The 13,380-nt window shown below is 46.3% G+C and overlaps 1 protein-coding gene across 2 annotated transcripts in view; it reads left to right on the top strand.

The window, feature by feature from the left end:
* HHAT (hedgehog acyltransferase) overlaps window positions 1-13,380 on the top strand; it is a 359,060-nt gene that overhangs the window by 86,189 nt on the left and 259,491 nt on the right. For both annotated transcript variants that reach the window (XM_064360344.1, XM_064360345.1), the window contains one exon: window positions 12,448-12,619. In XM_064360344.1, the coding sequence (XP_064216414.1) occupies window positions 12,448-12,619 (172 nt within the window). The remainder of the gene's footprint in view (window positions 1-12,447; window positions 12,620-13,380) is intronic.

Here is a 13,380-nt window from a genome sequence, read left to right on the forward strand (position 1 = left end):
GAAACTGATATTCTAGGCAGATATGTTTAGTCTATGGCTTCTCATACCTTGGTTTGGGGTGGTTCTTTTGTCATGAAGGAATTTAAAATCCACAGTTAAAATTGTGTTGAAAATTATGCATACAAGAGGTGGTTTAGTGATGGCAGCTGATCTTGTAACTCAATGATTTCCAAAGCCTGGTTCCCGGAACAGCGGCAGCAGTATCAACAGAGAACTTGTTAGAACAACCAATTCTCAGGCCCTCTCCAGCCTCCTGAATCAGAATGTTTAGGGGCAGAGCCCAGGAAGGCGCTTCAACAGGCCCTCCAGGAGGAGGGCAGAGGTGAGGTTACAGTGGGCGCAGTATAGAGGGGGTTTCCTCTCTTATAATCTCCTTACTTTTGTGAACTTTTGGATTATCCTCAATTTGCCAGCCAGTAACTTTTGGTCCAAGCATCCACACACAGACACCCCTCTCCTGAGGATGGCTGGTAATTTTCAGAGAAACATAAACTAAATCCATTACGTAGACATAGATTATTTTCCTAACTTCCTCTTATACATAAGATGCTTTGCCCTGTACGCTCTGTACTTTGTTTTTATGCAAAATAATTGTTCCTGTTATTTCTCATCTCTTTTTTCCTCTTTTTTTGAGAGAGTCTCACTCTGTCACCCAGGCTGGAGTGCAGTGGTGCAATCTTGGCTCACTGCAACCTCCGCCTCCTGGGCTCAAGTGATTCTTGTGCCTCAGCCTCCTGCATAGCTGGATTACAGGCATGCACCAGCATGCCCAGCTAATTTTTTGTATTTTTAGGAGAAATGGCGTTTCACTGTGTTTCCCAGGCCGGTCTCTAGTTCCTGAGCTCAAGCAATCTGCCCTCAGCCTTCCAAAGTGCTTGGATTACAGGCTTGAGCCACCGTGCCTGGACTTCCTTTTCAAATTGTGCTTTTTAGGGTCCAGTAAGAACATTAGAGGCCTCTAGTAGGGTTCTGTGTCACACAGAGGCACTAAATCCTTAGCCAAGGGATTCTCTTGTGTCTCAGTCTGGGGAAGTAAAGGGGCAGGTTGCTTCCTATGGGGGCTCAGGTGGAGACGCTCTGGATTTTATCCACATCTTTTCTTTCTCTGTTTCTCTTTTTTACCCCTTCCAAAACAATAGCAATTGCTGACAGCAGGGAACTCGAAAGGGCAAATTAAAACCTTTATGTTTGGGAAGTATTCATAGAATAGTCATTCTAGAAAAGGAGAAATGTTCAGTAAGATATAGGGCAAATTTAAAAAGCCAGGGGGTTTCTGCACTTGCTGAAGGTGGCTATGGGATGCTTCTCTTCTGTGGGGAAGGAGACTTTAAAGTGGTTGGTAGGGGGGGGTGTTAAACCAAAAAGCTTGTCTTGTAGCAAAAGGGTTCTTTCAGAGAAGCCAAGAAGGAAAAGGCTGGGACGAAGAGAAAGCAAGCTAGTTGGAAGAACTTGTAAGCAAGATTTGCTCTGAATGAATGTTTGAATGAATGCATGCATGAACTGCCTTCAGCTGTAAGGATTGGAAATACTGAAATGCATGGGTCTTAGATTGGCAGGTCAATGCTTAAAAAACAACGTAGAGCAGGAGAATGACGCTGCACCACCAGGGGGCAGCAGTGTCTCATCATGGAAACCAACCCCAGAGGGAAATCTTCACCCAGTAACTGCAAACTTCAAAAGATCAAATGACAATGTTAGTTTTAGGCATATCCCTGGAGAATGTATCTTCCACCAAATTTACATACACAGAATGAGGTAGGTATAGAAGAGGTGTCTTCTGCAATATAAAGCATATGCAATTTGCATAATTAGTCACGAACAGGTAAAAATTTGCCTCTGACTTAACTTGAAGACTATTTCTGGTGGCATTTAGAGTTTTAGGAGCATGGGTCTGATTAGTTTTTCTCGCATGCTTCTATGGAACTCGGATACCACGTCAGGGGTGAGGCAGATCCTGGGGGACCTAGGGAAGGGCAGGACGTGGCATTTGCTTGCTTAGCCTGGGGCCACTATGTCTTGAAGAGGTTGACTGGCGCAGTGTGGGTGGGGTTGCAGGGGAGAGGAGCAGCCTTAGTGTGGTGGGCCAGGCACTCTTCCTTGCTGGGGGCTGTGCCCTCCTATCTTAGAGAAGCCAGTGCTCAAATAGGGAACTTGGCATGAAGGTTAAGAGCAAAGGTCTTGGAGCCTACCCTCCTGGGTTCTAATTCCTGCTCTGCTTTGGTTTGAGGGTACTTGCTGAGTTACTTACCTTATTATGCCTCAGTTTCCATAGCAGTGAAATGGGAAAAATAATAGTACCTCCCTCAGGATTGCTATGAGGATTAAATGATTGCGTATAGGTAATATGGTTTGACATTCCCTTCACCTTATCTGCATTGTAATAGCCTCTTTGCCTCTGTTTCCCTGTCTGTAAAATGTTCGTGACAGTATCTCTCTCACAGGTTATATTAAACAAGTTAGAATGGCCAGACACAATGGTGTGTGCCTGTAATGCCAGCACTTGGGGACGCTGAAGCAAGCGGATTACTTGAGGCCAGGAATAAATACTATAAAGTGTTCATTCTTACTCTTATTATTATTATTTGAGATGGACTCTTGCTATGTTGCCCAGGCTGAAGTGCAGTGGCACAACCTCAACTCACTGCAACCTCCACCTCCTGGCATCAAGTGATTCTCCTGCCTCAGCCTCCCAAGTAGCTGGAATTATAGGCATGCACCACCATGCCCAGCTAATTTTTGTATTTTTAGTAGAGACAGAGTTTCACCATGTTGGCCAGGCTGGTCTTGAACTCCTGACCTTAGGTGTTCCACCTGCCTTGCCTCCCAAAGTGCTGGGATTACAGGTGTGAACCACCACGCCTGGCCTCTTACCTTTATTATTATGATTATTGGACAGAAAGCATGTATAATTCTAGGGTAGTTTAGGTCAGAAGTGAGAGCCCAGGTATCCAGTCTGGTAGGCAGGCACAGCAGCAGGGGACTCTGGGCCATGGCCATGCTTGGGCTCAGAAGCGGCCAGTGTGCTGGTTCTATTTGAAGAGAGACCCAGGCAGCTGCTGTAGGAAGAGGGGTGGGGCCATACCAGAGTTGCCGGGCCTGGCAAGAGCTGTGCGAGGCGGTCGATGTCCCAGAAGCTTAGTTGAGCATTTGGCTTGGGCTTTGGTTCTAGAGAGCACCTGGAATCATGCTAATTGTAATAAAAAATACTAACGGATCATTTAGTCCGAGCCAGGCTTTACACATTCTAACTTAAAATTTTTGAGATGGTCTCACTCTGACACCCAGGCTAAAGTACAATGGCACAATCTTGGCTCACTGTAGCCCTGGCCTCCCAAGCTCAAGTGATCCTCCCACCTCAGCCTCCTAAGTAGCTGGGACTATAGGTGTGCACCGCCACACCTGGCTAATTTTTTTTGAAAAACTTTTGTAGAGTTGAGGTCTCGCTATGTTGCTCAGTCTAGTCTCAAACTCCTGGCCTCGAGGGATCCCCTTGCTTCAGCCTCCCAAAGTGCTGGCATCACGCACACACCATTGTGCCTGGCCATTCTAACTTGTTTAATCCTTACAACCTATGAGAAAGATACTGTCACAGCCACTTTACAGACAGGAAAACAGAGGCAAAGAGAGGCTATTGCAACGCAGCTAGGGCGAAGGGAATCAAGACATGAGCTTGTTGTGCTGGCTTGGTGGGCAGGAGGGGTTAGAGGGGAGTGGAGTGTGGCCTGGTGGACATGCAGGGCTGGAGGCTCAAGCTGGGTGGACGCAAGTCCCCGTCTTGGGGCAGCAACACTTGCAGGCCCCACTTGCTGTTCTGGGAGAGCTCAGTGAATGTCACTGGCCTTGGTCTGGATGACTGGGTGTGGGAGTAATGTGGGTCTGATTAGGGAATGATTTGCTAGGAGTAGGGCTATGGTCTGTGACCAGTATAAAGGAATGCAACATCTGCAAGGCCTCCTAGTCCCAGGCAGGGAGAAGTCAAGTCAGTGGCCCAGGTGGCCCAGTCGAATATCTGGCTCTGGGGAGGACTTTTGTTTGGTGCTCACAAACATATGTATTATTCCTGTGTGAAGGAAAAGGACCTTTCATCTTTGAGAACTGTCATCTTTAATCATCAGAATATATTTGGAAGAGAGAAAAAGGCTTCGCTATTCTTTTTTATGCAATTTTCATGAAATGAGGTTTTAAAATATAATGCATTTTGAAGTGCACTTTGCAGGTGAGTTAATGTGTCTTTGTAGTGGTGCCTAAACTCAACACTTTCCACGGTGGCAGTTTCCAGGGGTCTTAAGGTTGGCAGTTCCCTGGGTCTGAACTGTCTCTAATGAAATACTTTGCATGCAGGCGAGAGGGCCGCCCTGCACATTAGATGGGCTGCACGTGGTCTGTCTGTTCTTCCTGCCGGCTGGACAAGGGGCAGATGTTGGATTTTTTTAAACAAAACATCAACTAGATTGTAGATGTAAATGGACTGTAATAATGATATGACTCAAGAAAGATGAATAATTTTTTTTTTTTGGTAAAAGCAAATAGAATGAAAGTTGGATTGTTTTTCTTTTGCTGTGTTTATTGTACAATTTTTTTTTTTTTTTTTGAGATGGAGTCTCACTCTGTTGCCCAGGCTAAAGTGCAGTGGCATGATCTCAGCTCACCGCAACTTCAGACTCCTTGGTTCAAGTGATTCTCCTGCCTCAGCCTCCCAAGTAGCTGGGATCACAGGCACATGCCACCATGCCCAGCTAATTTTTGTATTTTTAGCAGAGACAGGGTTTCACCATGTTGACCAGGATGGTCTTGATCTCCTGACCTCGTGATCCACCTGCCTCAGCCTCCTAAAATGCTGAGATTACAGGTGTGAGCCACCGTGCCCGGCCTAATTTTTGTATTTTTAGTAGAGATGGGATTTCACCATGTTGGCCAGGCTGGTCTTGAACTCCTGACCTCAGGTGATCCGCCCACCTTGGCCTCCCAAAGTGCTGGTATTACAGGCAGGAGCCACCGCATCCACCTTATTTGTGCAATAAACATTTCTGTTGCTCGGAGCAAGGAGGGAGTTAGCAACAGAAAGGGAGCGTTGCAGAGAAAAGTCTAGCTCTTTTGGTCCTGTGGTGACACGTAGTTATGCCTTATTAAACCTAGCAGGGACGTTTTAGCTCGTGGGAAGTAGTAAGTCAATGCACCACAAAACGTTACCTCAGATTTTTCTTAATTACAGGTATTTGTGTCATTTTAGAATGCACATGGTTTGAGGAGGAAAAGGAGGTCTTTGAATTGACCTTGAAATGTGATTGCCTGGAGCTGAGAGGTGACCGGGTGTTAGTATTTTTCTGATTGCCTTGGGGGTTGTTGGTTCTGGCCCCCTCTTGGTTCCCTTCCAGTCCAGCTGCCATCTCTCCACTCCCTGGGATGGGGCTCCATACCCAATGCTGCTTGGAGGCCCAAGGTGCAGTCCTGGCCTTCAGGGGACCTGAGCTTGGGGCAGGTTATGCTCAGGGGCCTGTAGACCATATGCACGGTTGCTTGTTTAGAAACTGGAGACATTTGACTGTGTGAAGATTATCTGCTGTCAACACTGCTTTTGAGGCCATTATCAGGGTCAGACAGAAGACTTCCTTCTCTCCGAGAATTTAAGCAGGTTGGGCACAGTGGCTTACACCTGTAATCTCAGTGCTTTGGGAGGCTGAGGCAGGAGGATCACTTTAGGCCAAGAGTTCAAGACCAGCCTGGGCAACATGGTAAAATTCATCTCTATAAAAAAATAGAAAAATCAGCCAGGTGTGGTGGTGCATGTCTGTAGTCCCAGCTACTGGGGAGGCTGAGGCAGGAGGATCACTTGAGCCCAGGAGATCAAGGCTACCATGAGGTAGGATCACATCGTTGCATTCCAGCCTGGGCCATAGAGTAACACCCTGTGCCATAAAGAAAAGAGTTTGGGTGCCAGGAAAGACCTGTCCATTGGCCTGGAGTGATGTTGCTGCCTCTACATGTCTTAACCTTGGTGTGAACTCCTCTAGCCTCTACTGACTAATGGATACCATGTGTCTTAGTCTGTTCAGACTGCTGTAACAAAATACCATAAACTAGATGGCCTCTAAGCATCAGAAATTTATTTCTCACAGTTTTAGAGGCTGGGAAGTCCAAGATCAAGGCACTGGCATATTTGATGTCTGGTAAGGGCCTGCTTCCTGGTTCACAGGATGGTACCTGTCACTGTGTGCTTTTGTGGTGGAAGGGGTCTGGCTCTTGGGCATTTTTTATAAGGGCACTGTTCTCAACCATGAAGAATGCCCTCATGACCTAATCACTTCCTAAAGACCCCATCTCCTAGTACCATTTCCTTGGGGGTTAGGATTTCAATATATGAATTATTGGTGGGATGTGAACATTCAGTTGATAGCATTCTGCCCCTACCCCTGAAAATTAATGTCCTCCTTCCATGCAAAATACACTCATTCCATCCTAATAGCCCCAATAGTATTAACTTGTTCCAGCACCAATCCCAGTGTCTGAAATCCAAAGTCTCATTTAAATATCATCTAGATCAGATGCGTGTGATACTTAAGTATGATCCTTCCTTTCCTTAGGCAAATTCCCCTTCAGCTGTGAGCCTGTGAAATCAAGCTTCGTGCACCCAAATACAATGGTGAGACAGGCATAGGATGGACACTTCAATTCCAAAAGGTAGAAATAGGAAAGAAGAAAGGAGTCAAAGGTCCTGAGGAAGTCCAAAACCTCAAGGCTCAGGAATCGTCGTTATTGGCTCATTATTCCAGGCCCACTAGGGTGGAGTTCTCACCTTCCAGACACACTGAGGTGCCTTCTGGACATAAAGTGGGGCAGGGGGTGGGGGTGGTGGCTCTGCCCTCATGGTGGCTTTGTGTCTCCTGCAGATCACCCAGGCCAGAGTCTTGAGATGGTGGCTCTACTGGTCTGGGATCAGGAGAGTGGTGCCATCCCCACAGCTCTGCTGGGCCCTGCCTCTGTGCATTTCTTTGGGCCCCATGGCTGTTTAGACATTGTTAGACATCCAGGTGGAGGCAGCCACAGCCCCTCACACGTCAGACATCCGGGTGGAGGCAGCCACAGCCCCTCACACGTCAGACATCCGGGTGGAGGCAGCCACAGCCCCTCACACGTTAGGTATCCGGGTGGAGGCAGCCACACCCCCTCACAGCTTTGCTGGTTGTAGTGCCAGCTACACTGCGCTGGGGCCCACAGGAGCCACCTTCAGGCAGCCAAGGAGTGTGGTGCTGGGGAGTGGGGAGCAGAGCCCACAGTGTGAGGGGGAACAGGGCAGTGACAGCCCCTCCTTTGCATTTGCAATTGCTCTGTTCCCTAGGCCCTTGCACTCTGGCCTGTGATGGGGGTGGCAGAGAGGGCCAAAATATTCACAGTATTTTGATGTTACGTCACTTTTTCTCTGACTGAAAAGAGCCAATTTTAATTGTAAAACATAACTAAAATCTCACCATCCAAAGATGACCACTGTTGACATTTGCTGTGTATCTTTCCAGTCTTTCGTTACTTTACGTACATTGAACCAAAATAGTTTTCATGACTGAATTCCCTTTGGGATTCCTCTTCCATGGTCTTGGACAGGAGGTCCTGGCTTCGTTTAAACAGCTGACTAACCTCATCAGGTGGCGGTTTGGCCACATTCTCGATGTTCTCTCCTGAACAGACTTTCTCATTCTCTACAATTTGGAAAGGCTGAGAGTTTTCCAAATCTTTAAGTTCTGCTTCCCTTTTGATTAACAATTTTTATCTTTAAATCACTTTTCTCCTTTGCTGTTTTACTATAAACAGTCAAGAGGAGGCAAGCTGTACCTTCAACACTTTGCTTAGAAATGGCTTTAGCTAAATATCTAATTTCATTACTCACAAGTTCTGCCTTCCACAAAACACTAGGATATGACACAATTCAGTCAAGTTCTTTGCTGGTTCATAACAGGATTGCCTTTCCTTCAGTTTTCAGTACCATGCTCTTCTTGTCTAAGAAATCATCAGATTGGCCTTTACCATGCATATTTCCACCAACACTCTGTTCACTACTGCTTAAGTATTCTCTTAGAATATCGAGGCTTTCTCTACAGCTCTTCTCCTTTCCTTCTGAGCCCTCACAAACATCACCCTTAAGGATCCATTTACAGCAATGTAGACTTCTTAAAGTGTGCACCTCAAAACTCTTGCAGCCTCTCTCCATTCTCCCTTCCAAACTACTTCCATATTTTTGGGTATTGGTTACAGCAGCACTCCCGTCTTGGTACTGATTTTCTGCTGTAGTCCATTTGGGTTGCCGTAACGAAATACTATAAACTGGTTGGCTTATAAGCAACATAAATGTATTACTCACGGTTCTGGAGACTGGGAATGCCATGATCACTGCGCTGGCAGATTGAGTGTCAGATGAGGGCCCGCTTCCTGGTTCATAGAATGGCACCTTCTCACTGTCTTCACATGGTGGGAGGAACTGGCAACTCTCTGAGGTTTCCTTTATAAGAGCATTAATCCTAATCATGAAGGCTCTGCTCTCATGACCTAATCACTTCTCAAAGGCCCCACCTTCTAGTACCATCTCCTTGGGGATTGGGATTTCAACATAAGAATTTTAGGGGAGCATAAACATGCAGACCATAGCAGTGTGTTTGTAATCATTTCTTCATTCACTAATGGTTATTAAGTCAAAATGAATTTGCTTTGGAAAGCTGAAAAAGGGTTGAAAATGAACAAAGAAGAACTCGGTACATAGATAAAAAAAATCTAAGTGTGAAGGGAGAAGGTAAGGAGAAATAAAAATTAGTCTAGCATAAAACATGGGGAAGAATACTCACTCATAGAGATGCTTGGCTTTGTGGCAGAAGTTCTGATGCCAGGCATTTGGAGAAGCAGGATGAAGAAATAGAGGGGCCTTGAGTACATGTGCCTCACTAGCAGAGGGGGCCCAAATATTCACAATATTGTGAGGTCACATTACTTTTTCTCTGATTTAAAAAAGAACTAATTTGGCTGGGTGTGGTGGTTCACACTTGTAATCCCAGCACTTTGGGAGGCCGAGGTGGGTGGATCACTGGGGGTTAGGAGTTTGAGACCAGCTAGGCCTACGTGGAGAAACACTGTCTCTACTGAAAACACAAAAATTAGCCAGGCTTGGTGGTACATACCTGTAATCCCAGCTACTTGGGAGGCTGAGCCACGGGAATCACTTGAAAATGGGAGGCAGAGGTTGGGGTGAGCTGAGATCGCGCCACTGTATTCCAGCCTGGGCGACAGAGTAAAACTGTCTCAAAAAACAGAAAAAAACCAATTTTAGTTGTCAAAAATAATTAAATTCTCACCATCCAAAGATTACCACTGTTGACATTTGGTGTATATCTTTCCAACCTTTCATCGTTTTATGCACGTTGAACAAAAATAGTTTTCATGACTATATTGAGGTACATTCATGCATTTAACCAACACCCTAATGTTGGACATTTGGATTATTTCCTTTTACTTTCTTGTCTGTTAAATGGCACAAACGTGAATAATCTGGCAGGTAGGTGTTCCTGTACTGAGGATTTACTGATTGACTGGCTTGTAACAGATCCACTGCCGTAGACTTTGTAGGGTCTCAGAGCGTGCATGCTTGAGGTAAGGATTCAAATGAAAACCATCCTCAGTTGATGCCCAGAAAGGGGTCTGCCTGGGGACTCTAGTGCATCTGTAATTGCAGTTAGGTGTGATCGATACAAGTCTGCAAATACCCCAGGATACCCAGTCTTCCTTCTTGGATAACCCAAGTTCTGCTTCCTGTCAACACTAACCAGATGAATTCTCCAAAGCAGTTATTACATTTCTTAACAATGCAGATTGGTGTGGCTGCACAAAACATCTTCCTGAAGTGTGAACTGAGGGAAACAAGGCAAAAGGGAAATTCCTGTCAGTTTTACAAATTGTTCCATTTTTTTTTGAGACAGTTTCCCTGTCACCCAGGCTGGAGTGCAGTGGTGCAAACTCGGCTCGCTGCAACCTCCGCCTCCTGGGTTAAAACGATTCTCCTGCCTCAGCCTCCCGGGTAGCTGGGATTATAGGTGTGTGCCACCACACCCAGCTAATTTTTGTATTTTTAGTAGAGATGGGGTTTTACCATGTTGGCCAGGCTGGTCTTGATCTCTTGACCTCAGGTGATCCACCTGCCCCCGCCTCCCAAAGTGCTGGGATTACAGATGTGAGCCACCCAACCTGGCCTAATTTACATTTTAAAAGTTAAACCGACAAGCTTCTCTGGGCATAGTTAACTAAGCAGATGGCAAGAGGGAGAAACTTACTTGTGCAGATGATTGTCATGCCAGCGAGCCAGCCAACATTTCTTAGCCGGGCTTCTTGTTGCAGGAGGACAGTTTGAGGGACTGGAAGAATGTATGTTAGACAATGGAATAAAAATAATTCCCTGGTGTGTAGCTCCCTCTTTCCCTCTGAGGGCAGTGCCTGCCACTCTGCTGGCTGCAGCGGGACCCACTACACCCTGATGTTAGAGGAGAGAGAAGCTAGGGAGGTACCTCATGGAATGGGCCTTTCCTGTTTACATTGTGACATGAGCCCTGCTGGTCAAATGCTAGATCAAGCGCTTTTCCTCTACCGGCTGACCTGGCAGATGCAGCTTCGTCATTGAGCAGAGTCTGTCCTCTGCATTTCGAGGGAACTTTCGGTCTAATAAAATCTTGTCATTATAAGATCCTGAAAACTTACTGCTCTCTCTTGTTTTTCTGCATTTATATTTGTTTAGTGGTATAAGGCTGAATGAAATTGAATTCACTTCAAATTTTACAGTATGTTTACGAATTCTAGAATCTCTGTGTTTTAAATTACTGTGCATCTCTTAAAAAAAAAAGGTAGTGAGGTGAGACCACAGAACCAGGCTTTAAAAATTTGCGTCTGGTTGTCCTCATGTATTGAGTATGCTCTCAGTAGCTTCTATCTGTGTCTAAGAACGATCAACACATCCTTCTCTTACCTGTGGTGTTTGGCCCTGAGCCGTCTCCTCATGCTGCCCTGTGGCTGGTTGTCTGAGACACGCCACATGGGAAGGATGGGAGGACACACGTGGGAGGCGGATAATGATAGATATTAACTACCGAGTATCTAGTGCTCCTTGTATTCCAGTCGCTGTACTTAGAACTGCACATACTTAATCATATTTAATCATTGCAACAACGATTTTCACTTTACCTATGAGGACACCCAGACTCTGAAAGGTTCGTAACTTGCTCAGAATCACGTGGCTCTGTGGTTTGTGGTAGACTTTGATCTTGATCCTCTCTGACTCTAAAGTTTTTTAAAGAAGAAAATTGCATTTACAACAACATCAAAAAGAACAAAATAATTAGGAATAACTAATCAAAGAGGTGCAAGATTTGTACACGGAACACGACACACATTGCTGAAAGAAATTTAAAGAGACCTGACAAGTAGAAAAACAGCCTGAGTTTATGAGGTGACAGACTCAATATTGTTTTCATGACAAAACTACTCAAAAGTGATTTATTTTACTGTTTTTTGGTTTTGTTTTTTAGAGGGAGTCTCGCTCTGTTGTCCAGGCTGGAGTGCACTGGCCTCATTTTGGCTCACTGCAACCTCCGCCTGCCAGGTTCAAGCAATTCTCCTGCCTCAGCCTCCCAAGTAGCTGGGACTACAGGCATGCGCCACCATGCCCAGCCAGTTTTTGTATTTTTAGTAGAGACAGGGTTTCACCATGTTGGCCAGGCTGGTCTCCAACTCCTGACCTTGGTGATCCACCACCTTGGCCTCCCAAAGTGCTGGGATTACAGGTGCGAGCTACCATGCCCCACCTTATTTTACATTTTCTAAACTCTATTCTTAAATTCTATGCTTTACTGCCTACTAAGCAAGAGACTTGTTCCACATACTGTCTGCCATGTTTCAAAAACAATTTAGGGTGGAATGACACGTCCACACATCATTTTCCCTTGCTATCAGCCTCTGTCTCTCTCTCTCTCTTCTACCAGCCCTGGGTCTCTTTTTGACTGGGCCCTACTTTTACCAGCCTCAGACATGAGCAGGTGATCGAGGAAGACAGGCAGGGTGGCACCTGTAGCCCAAAGAAACTCCAGATTCCCAGTGGGGAGAATACACCCAGTCCTGCCCCTCCCACTTGGGTTTTTCCAGGGCTGACGCTTGAGTGGAACGATGACTCCACTGAACCTGTCTTTGGTTCCTGGCACTAGGCCAGCTTGTTGACCCCCCACTCCCCATTCTTATTTTGAGATAGTGTTCATGCTCAGGTATGATTCTTCCACCCAAGAACATTGAGTGTTCCCAAGATAAACAAAACCAACCCTCTGTCAGCTGACACCGCAGTAACATTTGTGGGAAGTTTATGAAAAATCTTGTCTAGGGGACTGTTTCAGAAATCAAGGCACCATCTAATGACCTGTTTTGTATCCACTTCAGATGCAGCAGCAGGAGCGTGACTCCCTGAAGGCCAGCCTGTGTGTCCTGGCCCTGGGGCTGGGCCGCCTTCTGTTCTGGTGGTGGCTGGCCGAGCTGATGGCTCACCTCATGTACATGCACGCCTTCTACAGCAGCATCCCTCTCCTGGGGACCGTCTCTTGCTGGACCTTAGGTAATCGTGGGAGTCACCAACAGTGGAACAAGCCCAGTTAGCATGAGTGGAGCTGAAGTGGGAGGGGCAGGGGTGCAGCTGCCTTGAGCAAATCCTCTTTATTGTTTAACCTACTCCTCTCGTGGCCAAGATGACGCATGTGAGAAGTGGCTGACGGGAAGTCAGGGCTGTGCTTGTGGTCTGGGAACCGAGGGCGGTACCGTTCTCCTCTGTAACGGGATCCTGCTGAGCTTAGCTGGGTCGCATCTTCACAGTGTGGCCAGCGTTGTGTTTAGCAGGAGACGGCAGGAGTTTCTGGGGGCAGCTTTGAGTTCATTCTAAGAGGGAATGCTCCAAGATTGAGTTGTTCCACAGTCTTCCTTTTCTTTGTGCATAAGGTATACAAGAATCCGAGGCTGGGCACGGTGGCTCACACCTGTAATCCCAGCACTTTTGGAGGCTGAAGCGAGTGGATCATTTGAGGTCAGGAGTTTGAGACTAGCTTGCCAAGATGATGAAATCATGTCTCTACTAAAATACAAAAAAATAGTGGGTGTGGTGGTGGGTGCCTGTAATCCCAGCTACTGGAGAGGCTGAGGCAGGAGAATCATTTGAATCTGGGAGGAAGAGGTTGCAGTGAGCCAAGATCATGGCACCACACTCCAGCCTGGGTGACAAAGCATGACACTGTCTCAAAAACAGAATATGAGTTTTAGGATCACACAGCTGTAAGTTTGAGTTTCAGCCTCACCAGTGACTGGGTGGGTAACCTTGGCAGTTTA

This window comes from Aotus nancymaae, unplaced genomic scaffold (assembly GCF_030222135.1).
Source record: "Aotus nancymaae isolate 86718 unplaced genomic scaffold, 86718_ANA_hifiasm-v0.15.2.pri h1tg000039l, whole genome shotgun sequence".
Taxonomy (NCBI): Eukaryota; Metazoa; Chordata; class Mammalia; order Primates; family Aotidae; genus Aotus; species Aotus nancymaae.